Source organism: Trichoderma atroviride, chromosome 7, assembly GCF_020647795.1.
Source record: "Trichoderma atroviride chromosome 7, complete sequence".
NCBI lineage: Eukaryota > Fungi > Ascomycota > Sordariomycetes > Hypocreales > Hypocreaceae > Trichoderma > Trichoderma atroviride.
In genome coordinates, this window is record NC_089406.1 from 2,975,160 (window position 1) to 2,996,759 (window position 21,600).

Below are 21,600 nucleotides of genomic sequence, written 5' to 3' on the forward strand. Positions count from 1 at the left end.
CCAGAATGAAGCTTAACAAATAGGTAGAAATAAAATGGGCCTTTCCCTTTCAAGAAATCATTTTTTTGAACCTTTCAAAGGGTCCTTGCTTGATCTGAGATGTGATACTTGAAGCAACCAATAAAGATGATTGTGATAAGACATGACCCTCGGCAGCAGCCACATTTGATATTGTGGCTGGTGCTGCATCGCTCTGTGGCTGAACATGACAACTTGGAGGAGAGTAGAGTTGATTGAATGCGCAGACATTCATTACTGAGTTTCCATAAGTAATATCCAACGCTTAGATACTATAGCATCAAAGCGAAATCTATCTTTAGACATTAAGTCCTCTTTGCAACGTCCCCCCTCATGCCTCAACAAACGGACCAATGGTTTTACAGAATCTTCTCACGGGTCCCGAGATTACCGGGTCTGTCCCGCTTCTAAAAGATTTAGTGGGTCGTCCAGTCTTGGAAAATAGAGCGTATACAAAACTTTAGATCTCATAAAGGCCAACTCAATCTCTCAACGTACATGATATACCCCATTCAATCATCTCATCTATTCAAGCACATATTCTACTACTTCTTACCAGGCTAGTTATCTCGTCTTCGCAATGGCCTTTACAATGCATTCCCACTCGGGGCAGTTCTGCCCCGGCCACGCTGCCGATGAGCTCGAGGACATCATCAAGCACGCTATATCTGTTGGGTATAAAACCATTGGCCTTACAGAGCACATGCCACGCTATGAGGAGCGAGATCTATATCCCGAAGAGGTAGGTTATACTCATTGAACAGCATACAAACACATATCCTTTGATTCGTCAAACCAAGAGTCACAACTTACCCCTCCATCTCACCTTCACATGTCAACACCAAAAATCCCATCATACTCTCACTTCACCCCTCTTGTAACCAATCAACAAGATTGCCCTAGAAAGTACCTGAAATCCAACTCACACAACAACCTCCCAGCTCGACGACCCCAAAGCCTCCCTCGCCGTCCTCCCTCCCCGCCACAACGCCTACATCCTCGAAGCCCGCCGCCTCCAAAACGCCTACGCCTCCCAAATCCACATCATCATCGGCTTCGAAGCCGAATTCATCCGCCCTTCCTTTGCGCCTCTCGTCCAAAACCTCTTTGCAGAATCGCCCCATCTGGACTACTTCATCGGATCGCTTCACCATGTGCACAGCATCCCCATCGACTTCGACAAGGCCATGTACGCGGCCGCCGTGAAAGCAGCGGGCGGCTCAGAAGAGCGCGTGTATGAGGATTACTACGACTTGCAGTATGAGATGCTCAAGGCGCTGAAGCCGCGGATTGTGGGCCACTTTGATCTCATTCGGCTGATGAGCGAGGAGCCGGGCAGGGATGTACGGCAGTGGGAGGGCGTGTGGCAGAGGATCAAGAGAAATCTCGAGTACGCTGCCGAGATTGGGGCCTGGCTGGAGTGCAACACGTCGGCTCTTCGAAAGGGCCTCGCGGAGCCATATCCATGCAGAGTCATTTCAGAGGTGAGTTTCCCCCCCCCCCCCATCCCAAATCAAGAGTTGTTTCAAGTTTCTTACAAACATGTTATGTAGCAATGGCTTCAACTGGGCGGCAAATTCACAATGTCAGACGACAGCCACGGACTCGCCCAAGTAGCAACAAACTACTCACGCGCCCTCACTTTCTTGGAAAGCCTCGGCGTTGAGCAAGTCTGGACATTCCAGCGCCAGGGCCATCCCGAAGCTGGAGAAGTCACAAAGGCTGCGCTCACCGACGTGAGCGTTTCTCTCAAGGAATTCCGCCAACATTTCTTATAGAGATTTCTTTTTCTCTTCACCATGATATATTTCAATGCAAAATGGATTAGATGTAGAGCTATAATGGACTACAAGGATTGCTTAGAGGAGACAAACAAGTCAAGTTTTAAATCGACGGAAATACCATCCATAGAAGTAGGAGATCAAAAGATAGAATATATATAGCCTCCAACAAGATTTTGATTTCATTGCTTGAGAATGGGTATCATAAATGAGAGAAAACCAGCATTCTAATGCTGGTAGTATGAAGGTGTACATACTGACTAGTAAAACAGTTGGTCTCAAAAAAGGGAGAGAACAGGCTTCAGCAAGCGCTAAACAAGCAAAAAAACATAGAAATTACAAAATCAAGCAAGCAAAGCAGTAAACTCCTAGCCATTTCCGTTGTTCCGTACAATTCCAACCCTAAATGACAGAAAGAAATCTAAAAAGAATCCTCATATCGCATACTCGTAGCAGCCACCTATTTCTTTGGAGGGGATCTGGGGACTCCCCTGATAGTCCCACTGGGTTTCCTCTGAACCTTGGGTTGTGATGAAGTACTAGACTGGCTCGCCAACCTGGGCGCAAAGGGAATGCTGCCGCTGCCACTATATTGGAACAGAGTGCTGTTCTTCTTCTTAAGGGTAGGCGCAGCAGCTGGAGCGCCAGCGGGAAGAGTCGGAGGGAGCCATTTCAGTGGCTCTTGAGAAGCGACAGGAACAGGAGGTGGCCCTCCAGGCTGATACGGCACGAAAAATTCAGGCGTTTCTTCCGCCGCTTGACTCGACCGAGGAGAGCTCATATTTGGAACCGTTTGTCTCGCTTCAGGAGAAACTGTCCGTGGTGTAAAGTGCTCCATATTGGGCGTAGATAGGCCACTTTCGGAGGTCAGTGCCGGCATGGTACTATCCGGAGATGTGGCGGAAGCGATAGATCTACGGTCAGAAGTGCTGGTGGGGGTCTTGAGGCCGCCAGACTCCACAGATCTGTTGGTGCTGGCAGACGAAGTTCGTGGTGATCTGGCAACTGCTGCTGCGGCTGCAGCTTGGGCTTGTTCAGCCTCAAGCCGGGCCTTCTCCCGGGCTTCCTTCTGCGACTGGGTGATCAGATTGATCTTGATCTTCTTGATGCCTTTGGTGATCTTATCCATGTCGTCAATAGTAGCGTCCAGCCTTGACGCCGCAGATTGTGGAGCTCTCTCTGCAGCCGTCTCCCTTCTGGCTTCAAGCATGGGTGATCTGAGAGCCGGTTCCCCGTGCGCAGTAGTCGGCCGTGATCTGCTAACGGTGATTCTCCCAGAGGGTCTGAGGCTCTGGGAGCTGCTGTCTGCGATTGAAAGAGGCCTCCCTGAGACGGGGCCTGCCGACGTGGATGGGCGAAGCGGCATTTCTTCGCTGATCGGCATGGTGCGAGAGACGCTGCGCTGCTGTGTATGGGCGACTGACGATGTAGTAAGGCGTCGATTGCTCTTCTTTGGGACGTCACCAACGAGAGGTTGCGGTGTCTGACCACGAGCGGTTGCCTGATTACAAATTAGCTATTGTTAATCTTTGAGACCAAAAGAATGCTTACCTTTTCTGCAGCAATTGTCGAAACAGCCACAGGCTTCCTCCGGTCCTTCATCTGCCGAGTCTCCTCTTGTTCTTGGATAGGATCGATAGCTCTAGGCTTGCGTTCACGAAGCGACATTCTCGATGTTGGCCGATCAAGCTCTGTCGCTCCAGATAGTGCTCTCTCTCGTCGTACCCGATTTGCCTCTGGGTTCAGATCTTCAAATGTAGCACTTTCAGTTTGGCGATCTCGTGGTATGAGGAGCTTCGAAAGCTCCTTGGCAGCAACCATCCATGACACGTCAGGGGGGCGATGGAGAAGGAGACCGGCTTGAGACTGTTGATCTGTTGATGAGAGACGACATGCTCCGCTGCATTTTGAGAGGGTTCACAGCCCTCGCCGTGGACGCATGGGTTGGCGAGCAATATGTTGGAGTAGGAGATAGACGCGGTTTCTTCGGTGTGGCATCAAACTGCGCAACTGTGGCTTCCAACTTTTCAAGCTCATCAGCCGCCCACCATGAGGGATCGTACGGATTAATCGAACCCAGTGGTTGTACAACACGCTCGCCGTCCTCGTCGTACGCACCATCCGTAAAAGAGCCGCCCTGTCGAGGTAGATTTTGCTTGCCAACAAGACCGCTGAGATGGCTGAAGATGCCCGCAGTCAAGGCTCTGTCACTATAGCCACCCTCCAAGACACTGACGATGCGACCGTCAACAGCAAGGCCTTCCTCTGCGGCAAGTCGAACGACGTCTTGAGTCAATCGTGCGTAAAACTCGTTAGGTACGTTGACTTTATGACGCTGCATTCCAGCGCCCTCCCATTCGCTGGCATCAAAACCTGCAGAGAGAAAGATGACAGCCCGTGGGCTAAGTCCTGCGTCTTGTAGCTTCTCTGCCTGGCCTTTGAGATAGATGCGGGCCTTGTCGAGAAGTATCGTGTACTTGGTCTCGTAGAGATCCCAGAAATCTTCCACCGTTTTCCACGGCTGGAGATGGGTGTTCCAAACGTTTTGCCCGTGTGCATTTTCGATGCAAATACTTGCGTTCTTGATCTTGTCATCATCGCCGTTCTCACAAGGGTAGGAGTTGATGTCGTGCAAGCTGAAGTAGCCTATCGACGTCTTTTTCCAGGCGGCATGGTTCTTGGTGGCAGCCATGGCTCGCGAGTTGTGTGCCCACGCAATGGATTGAGACCCATCTCCGTGGTGTAAGTCAAAGTCGATGATGGCGGCGTGCGTCAGGCCATGGTTGAGGATACCGTGCATGATTCCAACATGAACATTGTTCACCCAGCAGAAGCCGGATGGCAGATTGTCAGAGCAGTGATGTCCCGGAGGCCGAACGGCCACAAATGCTCGCCGTGGCCCAGCTGAGAAAACAGCATCTACACCTTCACATACAGCGCCCAGGGCACCCTCGATAGCATCCAGTGACTCGGGGCAAAGATACAAATCGCCCTCATGGAGCTTCTCTGGGGCGGCATGGTCTTGACCTCGTGTTATAGTAGGTCTCTGCAGCTCCTTGCCTCCACGAGCCAGCACCTCCTCGGCGGACTCGCACATGGTCTTGAGCTCCTCCATCCATTTTGTCCCATGGACGTTTGTGACAGCGGGGGACAGCAGCGGCAGCCTCCGGTCCGTCTTGTGAATGCGAAAGGGGATGCTGGGCAGCAGGTGCACATTTCCCTTTGGCTGGATAGGCAGCGCTCCATCAGAGTGGCGCTCACCAAGACGCACATACGCGGTGGACACGCCCAAGACACCGGCCTTGATTCGCTCGGGCCGCTCCACAATGGTGCTTAATGCACTCTTGGGGGTGCGCGGGCGGGAAAACCGGTGGCCGTAGACTGCATCGTTGAGAATCACCACCGTCTCGGTGTGGAGCGTCGACACAGGGCCGTGATGCGCCTCGAGCTCGTCCTTGAAATGGCCGCTGGCCACCGAGCTTGGCGTCAGGGGCGGCCGCCACTCGGGCTCGAAGCTGGGCATGCCAAACGACGCCCTCAAGCCCGGTGAAACAACCTGCCCAAGGCTGGAGCGCCTGGACAGCGACCGCGAGGGGCCAACGCCATTTGCCGAGTGCAGGGAGTTCATCGAGGCCTTGCGGACGAGGGTGGGAGTTCCGGCGCGCGATTCTCTGCCCGAGGGACTGAGCGAGGGGGTGGGAGTGCCTCTGGACGAGGGCGAGGCATGGCGAGAAGACGCATTTAAAGGCAGCGGCGTCGATGGGGACGCGGGCAGTCCTGGGGATCGCGGGCCCGGCGTCAGAGACAGCGACAGTGACAGCTGGCTCAGTGACTGTGCGTCGTCGCCGGAGGCTGGCGCTGCACGCCGTGGCGGCGCTGCATTGGGCGGAGACGACATCGAATCGTAGAGGCTGGTGGGTTGCAGCGAGGCGACATGCGCCAGGAACACGCCGAACGGGCAGAAGAAGCAGAGGAAGAAGCAGCCCTTGTGCTTGTGCTTGTGCGTGTGCTGCGAGTGTGGGTGGAGCAGCGGCAAGAGTGAAGGGAGAGTGAATTTGCGAATGAGAGAGGCCTGAGGTGCGAAGCCGGTGACGCGACAGACAGACGAGATGCGGGTTGATGCTGCGGCGATGCTGCGCTCTGCCGTGGGCTGGAACTGCCGGTGGTGTTTCTGCTTTATCTGGGAATATCTCGCTTTGTTTTTGTCTTGCTTTGCCGGCTGCGTCAAGGTTGCGGTCCAGTTGGCACGCGCCGGCGCCCGAGGCCTTGGGCGTTTAATGACATGGCCGTGGTGTAATTTCAATTGTCGCCATCGTCATAGCCGCCTCGCTTCCCCTAATTCCAGTCGGGGCCAATTCCGTCCAACATGTCTTACCAGGCCCGTCCCGTCGCCTCAATCACGTGCCTACCGTTGCTAATATAGGGGCCATTTGATTGAGCCTGTTGTGCGTCCCCTCTGCAATTTTGATTGTCCACGGTTGGGCACCACAACTTCACGAGCGTGTATCCACGAATTGTGTGGTGTTGCTTTTTTCTGACACCTGGGTCCGTGTTGGATTCGGAAGCGGCAGGTCTAGGTGCTGCTGCTGTGGAGCAATCGTGCTTCTCCTTACGCCTGCTTACAGTCTAGATGCATGCAGGCCAGCAGAGCAGACCACGGCAGATGCGCAGGCCAAACAGGGCCCTGGGATTGTTTCTAGAGCAATGCATGATGCTGCAGATGCCATGACATCAATCAACCAAAACCCCTCCAACCACCACTGACGGCCGCTGAAAAGGATCCCGAAGCACCAGCACACGGGCTCTGGTCGGAGGAGTATCCATCAACCGCACACACCGGGGACGGCTTGCAGCAGTGGACCTCTAGGCAGGATTGCATTTGTACGTGGCCGAACCACAGGAGAGGCATTTGAAGTCTTCCGTAGGGCCGCCTGTCAGCGATGCATTTGAGTATGTACGAGCACGGTCAGACTATGTACGGGGAACTCGATGAAAGCGGTAGCGGCAGCAGCAAGCAGCATTGGTATTGGCATTAGCAACGGCATTTCCAGGTCTGCCGCTGCTGATGATACTTCTGCTTGTAGTCAATACCAATGGATGGGTGTTGGTACTAGCACAACGTGCATAACCCAGGAACCAATGTCTCCGATTAACGGCTGCAAGCGATCATGATGCGGCGCTGATGCCCTCCGCATCGCTCGACCAAGCCTACCGGACGCTCGGCTAGCAGAGCGAGGGTCGGAAAGCCCATATCCGACGAATTGCCAAATGACGATTGAGTTACGGAGCATCCCGGAGCCCTTTTAATATCTCAATGATACGAGGATTCGGGATGATGCCAACTGCTACAAGTGCTAGTAGTAATACCGTATTACGAAGCAACCGCAAGACGTGCTCCATCTCAATTTGAAAGAATCCATCAACTCATAGGTGAAATTTCCGGCCATGTTATTACATGACATGCCAACACGCCGTTGCTAAAAATACGCAGCCCTTGATCGTATAAAAAAGGGGGCGATTTTGATTAGCGGTCCCGCTCTCATCCGGGGTAAAAAGTCGATCTCCAGATGTATAACCAGAACATTGGAAAGCAGTACAATTGTCATTCATACGGACTGATGAGACCTCGAACCTTGCAGACGCAGCATGTTGGTCTTCAAAAGCAATGTAGGTGTAGGTTCATGTCGGCAATCGCAACAAGTGAGTCAACACACACACACACCGGCTAGACGCTGCATATGTGACTGCAATATGGAGGGATTTAATCAATTGATGCCGCATCTATACCCATAGCGTAAATACGGCTCATTGCTGCTGCTGTAGGTAGGCCCGAAAACCTGCTTATCGCTCTCTACCTGATATATGGGCTCATGTTGTCAAGCTGGCGGCTGGTGGTTGCAAAACGCTGTATGACAAGGATACCGAAAGCTCAATAAGGTTGACGGCACTAAGAAGCATAGCTGCAGTGCCGCTCAACCGCCGTCGGGGGCCAGGCAGACACGAGGCCCACTCGCACATGCTAATCGATTGTGCAGTATCACCTCAACTTCTACCCCGTACTACCATCAGCATCAGGCATCGCTCTCGAATTATCTCAGGTCAGCTCAGGTCAACAAACATCAAGCCATAGTCCAGGAATCAGTCCCAACAGCACACAACAAGGCATCAAGCCATCTTGCTTCTTCTCAGCTTCATTATCCCCCCTCGCCACCTGCAAGTCTCAGCCGCTCCAGCCCGCCAAGTCGATAGCGTCTTATGCATGCTCACAGCACTTCGTGGCACTAGCCATCGACGCCTGATTAGCCCAAGACGCCAAAAGCGCCAAATGCAGATGGACCCGTCAAGGCACCGCAGCGTCGCCCGCAACTCAATCGATGCCACCTACGAACATGGCTTCTGCTCCCCTGATTTGATTCCGGAAAAGGGCGTCTATTTCCAAAGCTTTTACGTGAGAAGCTCTATTTCTCCATACCATCTCGTTTGACCGCATCCCAAGATGCTACAACTACCTAATTGATCGTACCGTCTCCCTGCTCCCAAGCCAACAGTCAAATCCTTCCAACACCACGTCGCGCCGAGCCGCTGCTAGCCAAGCCTTTTTGCTGCCTACTGGCAAGCTACTGATTCAGCCGCACCGGGAAGCCGCTCGATAATTGGCTCGTGGGCGTAAACAGCAGCAAGGACGAGGAAATCCGCGTCGCTTAGGCTGCATAATGCTCTCATTCTCTGCGCCTCTCCAAGCACCGAGCTGTCTAGACTCGTCCCCGTGATGCGATAAATTGGCTGTCTATCTGATTTGGGGGCGCTAGAAGCTGAGCTGTTGTTGAAAATGGGGTATCGTAGGAGCTTTGGGCAAGCAAACAAAATACATGTAGAGCCTCACCTCCTCGCTGGATTGTCTTTTGTGTAGTTTTCCAATTCCCTCCCCCATCGCTTTCTGTTGTTTACCTTCCACAGAGCCTCTGTTCCAGCTGTACAAGATGGTTCTCGCTCTGCTGATACCGGTACTGGCAAGCGGCGTAGCTGCGCAACACTTGACTCTGCCATTGGTCGACTACGGCGCCGTTGTAAATGCCGTCAACTCCAACGATCCAGGCTACCAGATCTGTACAGCAGTCGCCGATTTCGTCTCAGGCTGCGTTGTTCAAGCTGGGGGCGCTACGGCGCTCTCCACGGCGAATCCCCTTTCTCTCGCTGAATGTGCTTGCTGCGTAGGGACAACTGATGTAGCTCCCGCTTACAGCAGCTGTGCCGATTATCTGGTGTCCGAGGCGCCTCAGCTGACTTCGCAAATCTCAGGTATGTATCTAATAAATTTCATGCTTCCAGTTTGTATTCAGCTCTAATAAACCGCCAGCCTATGGTTACTTCTACTCAGCCTGCGGAAACTCTCCACAGATCTGCGTCGGAAACTCTGGCGGAAACTCTGGCGGCAACTCTGGCGGCAACTCTGGCGGAGGCGGATCAGTTACAAAAGAATCAGAGCCATCATCCACCGCACAATCTTCACATTTCCAGTCTCCTACACTAGCTGCCTCGACGTCGATCCCTTCACCGGCCTCCTCGCCGAGCAAGATCCCGCAACAAACATCTGCTACACAAGGTAGATCGACCGCTTCGACGACAACGAGTTCTCCAGCTTCTGCCGTGACAACTTACGCGTCAGCGTGTATTTCAATGGTAGATATCTTTGAACAGTGTACGAAAAATACACCTGGCTTTACGAATTTGGTGTATAGTGAGCAGGCCTACTGCTATTGGTATGACAAGGCCCAAGCTCGTCTTTGTGGAAATCGAGACTGACGAGGTAATTTAGCTGCCGGAGTGCGCTGGGTGGAGAGGTTACATGGACTGATGAGATCGATACGTATGCTTCGACCTGCCGAGACTGGGCTGCCACTATTACCACGGGCGATGCTTTGACTGCTTACGATGGTTCGTACTCTCTTTATAACTCATGTAGTTGAAGGTATCATGCAGTACGCTAACAATAACGCAGTGGCCAAAACCTTTGCCACCTTCTGCGATCATTTTAGCGACGCATGCGATATCACGACAAAAGGGCCCTCTTCGAATACAAACGATAACCCTTTCCCTCCACCAGACTCAACGGGAAGTTCAGGGGATTCTACAGCTGGAGGAGATGGAGGTCAGGTCACTGTGACTGTAACTCAGCCTCGTCCTACCACAACGTCACACAATGCTGCTCCAACTGCTCGTGCGGGCCTCGTTGCCGGTGCACTTGCAATAGCTGGCTTTGCCATTATGATTTGAGAGGGGGCAGTTGAGCATACGCTATAATGGAAGATTTGATGGTGAAAGTTGCCTTTTTATCAAAGGTTAGAGATAAACGTTGGAAATGTCACTGCGCAAGATACCTATAGCCTTGGAAGCTATCAACTGGATATTTATGTAGCTACATGTATTTTGACTGTGTGTACTGCATAAGCAGCAGCATCTGGGTAACACGAATAATGAGTATTAAATCTATGCCGTCAAGTCAACGTTGACTTTCTTAAGGGCATCCACAGCCCACTCAGGATACTGTGACTTGTCCTCATAAAGCTGCGCAAAAAACTGCCGAATCAATGCAGGAAATCGATCCTCAATAATCGCCTGTCGAATGTCCCGCATGAGTTGCAACTGATACCACACATTGTGAATCGTCAACAAATGCGCAGCTGCCGTCTCCTTTGAGGCATTATGGTGAATAAAAGCTCTCGTGATGCCCATGCCATCCTCGCTCTCCCTGCAACACATGCAGCCGCAGCCGGGCTCAATAGGCCCAAAATCAGAGGCGTATTTTGCGTTTCGGATGTTCAAGACGCCATGCTTGGTGACGGCGTTTCCGAATCGCGCGGTTCTTGTTGGCCAGACGCAGTCAAACATATCTGCTCCGAGGGCGACACTAACGATCAAATCTTCGGGGTAGCCGATGCCCATCACATATCGGGGCTTTAGATCGGGTAAAAGAGCTGTGCAAGTCTCGACAACGCGGCAGTAATCTGCTTTTGCTTCTCCTCCGCTGAGTCCGCCAATAGCAATGCCGGGTGTATCCCTGGCTACCATCTCCTTACAGCATTCCCGTCGCATCTCGAGGTCCAAGCCTCCTTGGATAATGCAAAACAGGTTCTGTCTATCGGGGTTTTTGTGAGCGGCAATGCATCTATCCAGCCATCTTACGCTCCGCTCCATAGCCTCTCGCATTCGGGCTTTGTCCGGAGAGGTAGTCACCAAGACATCGTCGAGCTGCATCATGATATCGCTGCCTATTGAGTTTTGCAGTGACATGGAGTGCTCTGGAGTGAGTAGCATGGGTGATCCGTCATGAGGACTCAAGAAGCGAACGCCTTCCTCTGTGATTGTGGCCAGCTTCAACAAGCTTACCATTTGGAAGCTACCGTGAAAGGTAAGTAGATGCTCAAGTTACCTGAGAAGTTTGAAACGTACCCTCCGCTATCAGTGAGAAGATTGTGATTCCATCCTTGCAACTTGTGAGCACCACCAACGGCATCGAGAATCTCTTGTCCAGGCTTGAGTCCCAAGTGATAGGTGTTATTTAGGCAGAGACGACAGCCAGTGTCTTCCAACTGCTCTGGAGTGATGCCCTTTAGAGACGCCTGGGTGGCTACAGGCATAAATATCGGTAACTGAACAGGCCCATGGGGCAATGTGAGAATAGAGGCACGAGCTCTCGTTGTCTGGGCTGGTTGTCAGTAATGGTGGGGGATACTCCAACATGAACATGAAACTAACTGAGCATTTTGCAAGGAGTTCAAAACTCAAAGCCGGGGACGTGTAAACATTGGACGCCATTCTTTTGGTCGTGAGCATTATTTTCCAGGATTATATCCTCCAAACTCTAGCCCAGCCAAACGGCGAACCCTTCTTTTGTCTCTTGGGAAGTTTTTTCTTGTTCCCCAACTTCAATCACTCGAGCCAAGGTACATACCCTGGAATGCGCCATGAAATTTTGGCGGGGCATTCACTCACGCGCCACATCTGGCCAGCCACAACGAGGGGACTTCAGCCGGCTCAACATCGGCAGACGGGAAAGCTCGTCTGCCAACGAGAATTTGCATCACGACCATCGTATGAGTGGCATTCGATCGCAGGCCATTGAGCTTCCCGACGAGCTCCAACAGCCATAATGGGGGGTCGCGCCGTATCGCCCGGAGGGGCCCTTTTGAGGACATCACGGATGTTCTCAATTCCCAAGCCCCTCCCCGAACCGCCCTCAACGAATCTCCGTATCGGAGATCACAAGTCTGCGACAATGACGAGACCATACCCGCAGCATCAGTCCATCACATCTCCCCTGGCATCGCGCGAAAAGGGCGACTGGGGACTTAAACGCCCATTTCCTCTCAAATCCACATTGGCCACATCAACGCCCTTTATCCGCGTCAAGCAGCTCGACACTGTTGAGAACGTCACAAACTTTGCCTCTGCTGCCGACCACTCTCTGTCATTAGAGAAGTTCCAGGAGCTGCGAGTCGCCATGTCCGTGCCGCACAATACCGACAAGAAGGCCGATTCATCTTCACGGACGGAGCTGTGGCACAAGTCGGTCTTTGAGGAGGATATGGACGTTACAGATTTCAAGGCTGGGCTCGGGGACGATCGACGATGGAAGTTTCAGGGACCTTGGCTTGCTAGAATGACGGAGGGAAAGTTTATCGAATACCTGGACAAGAAAGTTCGCCCCAAGCGGGCGCAGTTCCGAGCATTGCTAAAGGAGAAACTCGCCGACGACATTACTACGAGTCAAAATAGGGCCGCAAAAGAAACCGGAAAAGAAGCACCCGCCAAGATTGAGGCGAAGGATATCTCCGAAGAGCAATTCACAGATTATTTGCGTTCATTGCGCAATGACCGAGTGACATTGTATGCGCTCGTCTCAAAGTTCCTCGACTTGGCGCCCCTGGGACAACCGGTCGGCATCATCCAAACTTTCTGGTCCAACCGCGACAGCCTTGCTTCTGACAGTCCGTACGGCAAATCTGGCCCCCCCTCCGAGCCACCCCTCCGCAGGTATCAGCTACCTGCGAACCAGCTCATTCATGGAAAACCATCCCGTCTATGGTCCCCAGGGCAAGCGTACACCTGCATTGGCTCGAGTGGTCTACCCCAAGGCTGGACCTGCCCCACCCAAGCTGGGCGTTGGAGGCTTCGTCGCTGATGCTCCTCCTGGCGACAACGAATTCAACTTTAGAACAATGACGCGCGCAAGGATCTCATCCAACAAGACTATGTTGAACGGCATCATGCATCTGGACACAACCACATTCGGTGGTGCCAAGGCATACGTCGAAGCCACGACCGCCAATGTTGATCCCAGTGGCAAAGTCGTCCTACAGCTCCGGGAGACGAGTGCTGAGGCGCAGGTCGTCGCCAGGGAGAGCAAAGGCTTGACAGAAATTTATCACGATGGTAAAACTAAGAGCTACACTCGTACTGCACCAAAAACTACTAGCCAACCTTCTGCGCGTGTTTCAGACGAGACTCGTTGGAACCGTGTCGCCGATGAGATTTTGGATGAGCCATCACGGTCATGAGAAGAGAGAGAGTTTGGTGGGGAAAACAGGTTTAGCAATTACGAGCTCGCTATAGAAATCGACGGGCTGCGTTGAAGATTGCTCAACACCTGTATGTTATGGAGTTTTGTCAAGTTCTACCCATGTACAATTCATGTAAAGTAAAATAAAGTCGCAGCAATAAGAATGAGCAGTATATATCTTCCATGACAATCTGACTTCTTTGATTTGAACATCTAAATGGCCTAATTAGGCAAGCATACTAGCCAGAAAGAGTTAGACGTCAAGTTGATACTGCACAAATTAGTATCACATGACGCTGCACGTGCTGATATTTCGAGCCCTAATCAATACGCTCCCCACAACCAAGCAGAGCTAACCACCAACTTTTCGAAGACGGGAATCTCGCAACGCTTCATTCACCAACCACCAACCACCAAGCCAATACCGCCAAAATGGGTCGCGTTCGTACCAAGACTGTCAAGAAGTCCGCCAAGGTCATCATTGAGCGGTACTACCCCCGTCTCACTCTCGACTTCGAGACCAACAAGCGCATCTGCGATGAGATTGCCATCATTGCCTCCAAGCGCCTCCGCAACAAGATTGCCGGTTACACCACCCACCTGATGAAGCGTATTCAGCGTGGACCCGTCCGCGGTATCTCCTTCAAGCTTCAGGAGGAGGAGCGTGAGCGCAAGGATCAGTTCGTTCCCGAGGTCTCTGCTCTGGACTTTTCCGAGGCTGGCCAGCTGGATGTCGACAACGAGACCAAGGACCTGCTCAAGCACCTTGGCGTATGTTTTCCCCCAAAAACTTGGAAACCAAATTGCAGACTTGAAGTGAAGACTAACATGGTTTTTTTTCTCATAGTTCGACTCCATCCCCGTCAACGTCATCCCCGTCTCTCAGGCTCAGGCCCCTGAGCGTGGCCAGCGCCGCTTCGGTGACCGCCCTCGTCGCGACTAAAAAGCTTCTTTTTTTTGTGGAAAATTGGGTCTCTGGTTTTGCAACATTTTGCAGGTTGGCGTCTCAGGATGGTAGTGAGTGTATAGATCTCGAAAAAAAGAAAGATCTTTCACCCCACAAGGTGTCGCCGATTCTCTGATTAATTTCGAGATGACGCTTGATTGCCAAAACAAATCCGTCCCTCTTCTGTTCACTCTGTGAATGCGGTGACTGGATATCATATCGTTCATTGAACTGGGGGTGTTCTTCTGCTATTGCCCTGTTGCACCTACATGGTGTATCTGGAATATATGGAAGAATAGTACCAAGTCATGTTACTGATGGGTATCTTTATGCCTAAACCAACGTAATTTTTTTCCCAATACATGCCCATGACCAAAATGATAGCCCAACGCCCGGATTATGCAACTTTTGTTAAATTCCATCTGGCCACCTTATATCTCTGATTCCTTTTTCTCAGGAATTTTCGCTTTGTAGCCATCAACAAGTAGATGATCCTCCGAGTTGCCAGCTTCAGCCGGAGGAGCAAACTCAGAAGGCGCCTTGACGTCCTTTTCTTTCAAAGTAACTTTGACCTTGTTGACTGGAGGGCCAAATTTGTCGTCACCTCTTTCCATCGCTAGAGCAGCCGAGTCTCGGGCAGCCTGTCGCTGGTCTTCCAACTTGAGCTCCCCTAGCTTGCGAGCAGCTCGATCAGCTTCCGTCTCGGCCGACAGGTCTTCCTCCAAAAGATCAATCTGAATGTCAGGGATGCCGGCCCGCTCCCAGGCAGCAGTCTCGTTAAGCTGGACCTTGACAAAGAGGGCTCTGCGCGCACACTGCTGGGAGCACCACTTCTCAAGCTCCTTGCGCTTGACAATCTCGCCGCTGTTTGTAATCTTCCACTCTCCGCCCGAGCCTGTCTGGCGTCTAGGCTTCGCACATAGGGTATAGCCACATAGTTCGTTCACGTTGCGTTCCTCAATGAGGTCGTCGTAGTCAGAGGGCTGAAAGAGTCGGACGTTTGCTTTGAAGTCTGCAATGTCGGATGCCGCTGGGCTTGACGCGTCGAATTGAGCATCTCTGACGAGGGGATACTCGGACAAAAGGATTAAATTGTCGAGAATCTGGCTTTCGAGCTGCTTTCTATGCTCTAGTAGTGTGGCATGGCGGATGGCGACTTCACGTGCGGTTTCGGGCTTCTCTGGAGCATCGCCAATATTTTTTCAGGATGCCCTTGAGCGGGCCGCCCTGACCGGTAGCCATGGTATGCCGAATGCTTGCTCTGGCTGTATACAGTTCGTGATGATTTATTGCAGCAGCTATCCGTGCTGGTTGTCGAGATCGCGTTGCTCATTCGTGCATCTGATAGCTCGTTGGGTCGTTGTACAGTGGAAAATGCAGATTATTACTAACCCGCTGCGATGTGAGATATGATGCTGCCACCCCCACTAAAGCAGCCGCTGTGCCTTGCTTCTATGGAGCGCTGCCGTGTCTGTTACAGGCATCCAAGCAAGCAGGTACCAGTACCTACATATTACAGGAGAGCTGGAGGGGTCTGCGCTGTGGCGCCTGGCCGGGCGAAACATCCAACCGGTGGCGCAATATGGAGAATAGATGCGCCTAAGGATGACCCTGTTGGAGCAGCTTGTGCACGGCAGGCCTGTCGGTTTATACGTGCACGTAGCAGGTAATTAAAGTCACGCAAGGGCGCCGTCTTCCATGTGCGACAGCGGGATTAGCCTTCTGCGAGCACTCCGTGCAGGCATGCATCTTCTGCATGTGCCACAGCCGCGTGGTTTCTTGGCCGAGGGCTGCGGCATCAGAGAGGCTGTGTCGAGAGCGCTCGCCCCGGAGGTCCGAAGAGCTGCTGGAAGGGCCGGTGTGGAATCTGCAGGCTGTTTTGTCCAAAGCAATGGGTGGTCGTCAGGTGCTCGCCATTGCAGATGCTGGTCGGCGTCGAAACATTGAAACGAAGCTCCCCTTGCCGTGCATTGAGTGTATAAATATAGATCCTAGATGCCTAGCATGTTTCGTCTTTGCAAGGTAGATGGAAGCTTAAGTTAGCGACCGCCCCCCAAATCCCCTAAATCGCGAGCTCTCAGTTACCTGCCTGGAAACTTCCCTCTAGGCAGTAGTGATTGATCGCAACGACCGAGTACTGCGCTGTAACCGTGACGAGTGCGGCACATCCTCGGTCCCTGAGGCGACAACTTATCTAGCGACGCTTCCACGCCCGCCGGCTCTCCCATCCATTGTTTTTGGCCCCTCCGCCACCATCGCACCGTCGTGGCATCCGGCCAATCCACTGCTAGACAGACACACGCCGCCCGGTACTGCTACCTGCGACTACCTGCGACTACCTGCGACCGCCTGCGCTCTAGTTGCCCAGCGGCCGGAGCTCATTGGGGGCGCCTGGTCATCTTCGTCATTGCCTGGTTATGCTGCGCTGACGTCGACACACTCACAGCCCGTGATCCACCGCGTTTCACAGCCCTCTGGTGCATTTCATCCTCTGCAAACCTCAAAAGCTCAAACGCCCAGCATATCCTGCCGCCGGCTGCGAGACAGACTCTCTCGAAGCTCTCCACGGTGCTGCAAACCGGGCTGAAACACCCGCCTGGGCACAGCAATTACGCGACGTCCATCCCCCTCACCCATTCCTCCCCACGTTTTAGCCACTCACCGGCTGACCAAGGGACAGACGGCTCTCTAGACTGCCCCACACATACGACGACAACCTCCTCCTAGCACAAGAGTACAAAGCTTCTGGTCAGGCCAGGCCACGGCAGCCTGCCTCCTATACAAGATTGCTCCCGCTGCAGACACCGCCGCCATGGCCGCCCTGTTCCGCGTCAAGGCGCTCTACGATTACTCGTCGCCGCACGAGGACGACCTCAACTTCCCCGCCGGCCAGATCATTGCTGTGACGGACGATGAAGACGCCGACTGGTACGGCGGCGAGTACGTCGACGAGGCCGGCGCCAAGAAGGCGGGCATCTTCCCTCGCAACTTTGTCGAGAAGTTTGAGCCCGTCGCGCCCCCCGCGGCCCGTGAGGAAGCAAAAGCAAGAGCCAGAGGCCGCCGCCCCTGCTCCCCCCTCACCCGGAGGCTTCTGCCCCCGAGGACACAGCTGGACGATCGACACCTCCGCCAGCGATCCCGGGAGGCGTGGCCTCGCTGCCCTCTCCGAAGAGAGTCGCAGAGCCCGTCAGGCACACGCAGCCCGCCGAGGCTCCTCCTCCTCCTGTCCCTGCGCCCGTTCCTGTCGCGGCTCCTGCTCCCCCGCCGGTGGCATCTCCTCCTGCGCCAGCTCCGGCACCGCTGCCGACCTCGCCAAAGCGTACTGAATCTCCCGCCTCGGCAGCTTCGAGCGCGCCCAAGCCCAAACCCGCGCCTCCGCCGGTTTCCGAGAAGCCCAGCTCCTTTAAAGACCGCATTGCAGCGTTTAACAAATCAGCTGCACCCCCAATTGCGCCCTTTAAGCCCAGCGGCCTCGGCAGCGGCAGCGCATCGGGTTTTATAAAGAAGCCTTTCGTGGCACCGCCTCCCAGTCGAAATGCATATGTTCCGCCGGTCCGCGAAGCTCCCGCGGCCAAGGTCTACCGCAGAGACGAAGACCCTGAGATCAAAGACCGGGTGGCCGAGACCCAGGGACAAGCCGAGAAGGCGGGGTTAGTCCCTGCTGAATCCCAGAAAGAAGGGGATGAAGAAGATCAACCAAAGCCTACCAGCTTGAAAGAGCGCATTGCGCTTCTCCAGAAACAACAGATGGAACAAGCGCAGCGCCATGCTGACGCGGCGTCCAAGAAAGAGAAGCCAAAGAAGCCGCCGCCACCCAAGAAGCGCCTCGACTCCCAGGTTTCTGTCCCTGAAGCCGAGGAAGCGCCCGTGGTACCCGAGCGAAGAAGCGTCGATGAGCCTCCTGTTAGAACCTCAATGGATGGTGCGCCTTCTGAGAATGCTCCTTTAGCGCTGCGACCCCAGCCTGAATTAAATGTGACTTCGAGACCTGTCTCCAGGGACACTGCTAATGAAGTCAAGGATGACACTGCAGAAGCAGATGTTGACGATCGTGCTTCACACCGGCTGTCCAAGATTACAACCTCATCAACTACCGCTGGCGCTGCTCCTGCTCATGAAATAGAACAGCCGGCAACAGAGGCCCAAGAAACGGTTGAAGAAGAGACTGAGCAGGAGGAGCAAGAGACCCAGGAGGAGGAGGAAGAGGATGTTGATCCTGAGGTCAAGCGCAAAGAGGAACTTCGAGCACGAATGGCCAAGATGAGCGGTGGCATGGGCTTTCATGGCATGTTTGGCCCGCCGTTAGGAGGTGGCATGCCGCCAAGAGGACCCAAGCCGCCCGTCAGGTCTGCCACTACTCGTGAAGAGGATGTCACTCCGCCGCCACACGCTCCTCCTGTTCCAACCATGATAGCAATTCCAGGCATGATGGGTGTTCCAGTTAAGCCCGCCGAAGAACCAGCTCCGGCCGAAGAACCAGAGACTGAACAAGCACCGCAGAAACCTGACGAAGAGGGAGACATCACTCCCCCCTGCGGCCGCCCCCGAGCATGCCGAAGAAGGTGAGTCCACTAGCATTGAACGATTCATACTAAATCTTCTTATTCGATCCGCTAATGCTCTTCTACAGCCCTTCCGGAGCATAGGCCACCGCCGCCTGTTCCTCACGAAGAGTTTTCGGCGCCCCCCTGTTCCTCTAGCCGGTAGGTGCCTACATATATAGTTGTTTTTTTCAAGAAATGTATATAAACTGACACCGCGAAGCTCGACCGGTGCCCCCTCCCGCTCCCGCAGCAGGTAAATACGAACATGATACTTGATAATCCCATTACCTGTTTACAGGCTGACCCATACGTTGAATACAGCGCGCTCACCTCCGCCTCTGCCCTCAGCTCCCCCACCTGTCATATCTGCTACAGAGGGATCAGAATCTGATGACGAGCTGTCAAGCGGGGCACGTGAGAATCATGAACCGGCTCCCGCAGTAATGAGATCTCCCCCTCAGCCCCCCTCACCCAATAGACACATCGTCGCCTCAGTCGCCACGACTGCCTTCACGCGATGCATTCTCGCCAACGTCACCCACTAGCAAACGCGCGAGTAGACCGCCGCCTCCTGTTCCAGGAGCTGCCCCTGCCTTGCCTCCAGCGCAATCTCGTCCACCACCTCCGCCTCCTCCCGCTGCCCCACGTCGGCAATCTACCATAGACATGGGAGTTGCCTCACCTACTAGGCCTCCGCAGGCTGGAGAAGATATTGGAGAGGGTACCGAGTATGAGGGCGATTATGACACAGATATTGCGTCGCTCGCGCCCCATAAGGATGCCTTATCGGCACATGATCGAGAGTCTAGCCTGGAAGAGAACAGCCTCATGTCGCCGTTCAACGACGCACCGCCGAATGCTCCTCCGCCTCCGCCTGGTCCGTTCGCTTCAACCCCGAGAGCGGCACCACCCCCTGTACCCCAGTCCCCACCTCTTCCGCGAAGGTCAACAGAAATGTCTCGCTCTGTTCCGTCACTGCCACCCCCGGTCCCTCCGCCCAAGGAAAACCACGATGCTTTGTTTATCCAGAATCCTCGTAAATCAGAAGATGTTGCGGAATCGCCAGTCTTGGATGAGCCCACGCCTCTTGCCTTTGATGACGCCAGAGCCATCTCACCACCTGATCGAAGAGTCCCCCCTCCGGTTGGTGCGCGTCCGAGAGCATCAGTAGAGATGTCCAGACCCAGCCTCAGCGCTCCCAGGAGGTCTATTGACCACCACCGCCCTTCTATGGATTCCGGCTTCATTGCAGGAGACATTGACTTGGCTGTGCAGAGTGGTTGGTGGAAGCAGTCGAATCAAGTTCCTCCTGTTCTCCAAGGTAGGAAGGATATCTACTTTGAGTGTGACGAGTCGACTACGACAAACCAGGGCGAGCAGACGATGATTACACGGGAAACTTTCATCTTATTCCAAGATTACTCGCAGACTATACTCACAGCTCGCTATGACCCTTATGACCCTTCAACTGTGGAATTGGATCAGCGACACGAGGGGCCACCCAAGACTATGCGACAGGATCAGATGGAGGAGGCTTACGACACTTTTGGACGAAAGATTTCTGCAGCTGCTCTCGCCAAGAAGGACCAAGTTGTCGGCGACGGTAGTGCGCCGGGCTTCGTCTTGGAAATGATCCGCCCGTTGGAGGATGCCTTGTTGCCTATTAGCACTAGATCGTATGGCGCCCTCGTTTACGCCAACATGGCCAATGCGTCTACCCAGCAGCATGACGCCATTCGCCCTGGAGATATCATCACCATTCGAAATGCCAAATTCCAGGGCAAACATGGACCGATGCATGCCAAGTATTCCGCTGAAGTGGGCAAGCCAGACCATGTCGGCATTGTGGCAGAGTGGGATGGCACCAAGAAGAAGGTACGCGCCTGGGAGCAAGGTAGAGATGGCAAGAAGGTGAAGCAGGAAAGCTACAAGCTGGATGATTTGAGGAGCGGCGAGGTCAAGATCTGGCGTGTAGTTTCACGAAGCTGGGTTGGCTGGCAGAAGAAGGCGCTCGCTTAGTGGTACTAGAGCCTCCCCTACCTAATATGTCGGCTACGTTGGTCTTTTCTTATTTTCGGAGCTTTTAAATGAAAGGGAAAAAAGAATAAATAAAGTTAAAGAGAGGACAAAGGAGGGGGGAGAGTGTTTGGTGATGTCTGAATATTTAATCTCATATCACACACCTCTGTGTGTGTTATGTGTTGTATGTTGTGTGTACGAAGAGCGCAAATGCATGTTGGCCTTTCCCCCCTTTTTTTATTATAATGCCGAATGTGTGCTGCATATGCTCCTTTTTCTTTTCTTTTCTTTTCTTGTACGTTTATACAATTGTTGATATATAATTCTTTTTCCGCTTTTAGATGGGATTTTGCATTTTGTGTTGTTTATCTGCGTGAGACGTCAGGCGTGAGGCGTGAAATGCTGTGCTCTAGGTGAGTTGGAGATGGTGCGCTTTTGTATAGACGTGGACGGGTGGATAGCAACTCACTTATAGGTGGTGGCACGAGAGGTTTTTAGATACAGTCAGGTTTTTGGGCTCAGTTAGCATGTGATTGTTGCATACTAATTTACTAGATGTATGTACTGGAAGATTCCATCGTCTCAACAAACAATCTCCTGGTGCGGCTTATCTGAGATAAGTGCACATATACTGTGACTTCTCGCTATCGTGCCTTGTAAGTGAAATGTAGGGTGTTACAACGTGATAAGCTGGCTTTAACGAGATAAGGCTATCTGTTTCCAACGTAAGAA

At 53.2% G+C, this 21,600-nt stretch overlaps 12 protein-coding genes across 12 annotated transcripts; 8 read left to right on the plus strand and 4 right to left on the minus strand.

Moving 5' to 3' along the window:
- Window positions 1–486: 486 nt before the first annotated feature.
- Window positions 487–1,971, plus strand: TrAtP1_012975 (uncharacterized protein). The gene is made up of 3 exons (XM_014088255.2): window positions 487–760; window positions 960–1,502; window positions 1,572–1,971. Exons 1-3 carry the CDS (start codon window positions 599–601, stop codon window positions 1,794–1,796), a joined length of 930 nt encoding a protein of 309 aa, XP_013943730.1. The 5' UTR covers window positions 487–598; the 3' UTR covers window positions 1,797–1,971.
- Window positions 1,972–2,259: 288 nt separating this feature from the next.
- Window positions 2,260–3,467, minus strand: TrAtP1_012976 (uncharacterized protein; the record flags this gene model as incomplete). Its single annotated transcript, XM_066115744.1, has 2 exons — window positions 2,260–3,300; window positions 3,351–3,467. 2 exons carry the CDS (start codon window positions 3,465–3,467, stop codon window positions 2,260–2,262), a joined length of 1,158 nt encoding a protein of 385 aa, XP_065971844.1.
- A 163-nt stretch (window positions 3,468–3,630) lies between these two features.
- TrAtP1_012977 (uncharacterized protein) lies at window positions 3,631–5,697 on the minus strand (the record flags this gene model as incomplete). Its single annotated transcript, XM_066115745.1, has 1 exon — window positions 3,631–5,697. The coding sequence occupies one exon, from the start codon at window positions 5,695–5,697 to the stop codon at window positions 3,631–3,633; it is 2,067 nt and encodes a 688-aa protein (XP_065971845.1).
- A 3,082-nt stretch (window positions 5,698–8,779) lies between these two features.
- On the plus strand, window positions 8,780–10,073 carry TrAtP1_012978 (uncharacterized protein; the record flags this gene model as incomplete). Its single annotated transcript, XM_014088654.2, has 4 exons — window positions 8,780–9,098; window positions 9,157–9,559; window positions 9,616–9,734; window positions 9,799–10,073. 4 exons carry the CDS (start codon window positions 8,780–8,782, stop codon window positions 10,071–10,073), a joined length of 1,116 nt encoding a protein of 371 aa, XP_013944129.1.
- A 213-nt stretch (window positions 10,074–10,286) lies between these two features.
- TrAtP1_012979 (uncharacterized protein) lies at window positions 10,287–11,437 on the minus strand (the record flags this gene model as incomplete). The annotated part of the gene is made up of 2 exons (XM_014088655.2): window positions 10,287–11,196; window positions 11,250–11,437. The coding sequence occupies 2 exons, from the start codon at window positions 11,435–11,437 to the stop codon at window positions 10,287–10,289; spliced, it is 1,098 nt and encodes a 365-aa protein (XP_013944130.2).
- Window positions 11,438–11,949: 512 nt separating this feature from the next.
- Window positions 11,950–12,981, plus strand: TrAtP1_012980 (mitochondrial 37S ribosomal protein bS1m; the record flags this gene model as incomplete). The annotated part of the gene is made up of 1 exon (XM_014088656.2): window positions 11,950–12,981. One exon carries the CDS (start codon window positions 11,950–11,952, stop codon window positions 12,979–12,981), a length of 1,032 nt encoding a protein of 343 aa, XP_013944131.2.
- Window positions 12,982–13,066: 85 nt separating this feature from the next.
- Window positions 13,067–13,357, plus strand: TrAtP1_012981 (uncharacterized protein; the record flags this gene model as incomplete). The annotated part of the gene is made up of 1 exon (XM_066115746.1): window positions 13,067–13,357. One exon carries the CDS (start codon window positions 13,067–13,069, stop codon window positions 13,355–13,357), a length of 291 nt encoding a protein of 96 aa, XP_065971846.1.
- A 434-nt stretch (window positions 13,358–13,791) lies between these two features.
- Window positions 13,792–14,302, plus strand: TrAtP1_012982 (40S ribosomal protein eS17; the record flags this gene model as incomplete). The annotated part of the gene is made up of 2 exons (XM_014088657.2): window positions 13,792–14,130; window positions 14,207–14,302. The coding sequence occupies 2 exons, from the start codon at window positions 13,792–13,794 to the stop codon at window positions 14,300–14,302; spliced, it is 435 nt and encodes a 144-aa protein (XP_013944132.1).
- Window positions 14,303–14,736: 434 nt separating this feature from the next.
- Window positions 14,737–15,547, minus strand: TrAtP1_012983 (uncharacterized protein; the record flags this gene model as incomplete). Its single annotated transcript, XM_066115747.1, has 2 exons — window positions 14,737–15,485; window positions 15,538–15,547. 2 exons carry the CDS (start codon window positions 15,545–15,547, stop codon window positions 14,737–14,739), a joined length of 759 nt encoding a protein of 252 aa, XP_065971847.1.
- Window positions 15,548–17,117: 1,570 nt separating this feature from the next.
- TrAtP1_012984 (uncharacterized protein) lies at window positions 17,118–17,807 on the plus strand (the record flags this gene model as incomplete). The annotated part of the gene is made up of 1 exon (XM_066115748.1): window positions 17,118–17,807. The coding sequence occupies one exon, from the start codon at window positions 17,118–17,120 to the stop codon at window positions 17,805–17,807; it is 690 nt and encodes a 229-aa protein (XP_065971848.1).
- Window positions 17,808–18,052: 245 nt separating this feature from the next.
- On the plus strand, window positions 18,053–18,951 carry TrAtP1_012985 (uncharacterized protein; the record flags this gene model as incomplete). The annotated part of the gene is made up of 2 exons (XM_066115749.1): window positions 18,053–18,867; window positions 18,936–18,951. The coding sequence occupies 2 exons, from the start codon at window positions 18,053–18,055 to the stop codon at window positions 18,949–18,951; spliced, it is 831 nt and encodes a 276-aa protein (XP_065971849.1).
- Window positions 18,952–19,515: 564 nt separating this feature from the next.
- Window positions 19,516–20,868, plus strand: TrAtP1_012986 (uncharacterized protein; the record flags this gene model as incomplete). The annotated part of the gene is made up of 1 exon (XM_066115750.1): window positions 19,516–20,868. One exon carries the CDS (start codon window positions 19,516–19,518, stop codon window positions 20,866–20,868), a length of 1,353 nt encoding a protein of 450 aa, XP_065971850.1.
- Window positions 20,869–21,600: the final 732 nt, after the last annotated feature.

Bases quoted from the DNA above. Each gene is read 5' to 3' on its own strand.
- TrAtP1_012975 (XM_014088255.2), top strand. From the start codon at position 599: ATGGCCTTTACAATGCATTCCCACTCGGGGCAGTTCTGCCCCGGCCAC. The intron at 761-959 runs GTAGGTTATACT...ACAACCTCCCAG, and splicing joins GAGATCTATATCCCGAAGAG to CTCGACGACCCCAAAGCCTC. The intron at 1,503-1,571 runs GTGAGTTTCCCC...CATGTTATGTAG, and splicing joins CATGCAGAGTCATTTCAGAG to CAATGGCTTCAACTGGGCGG.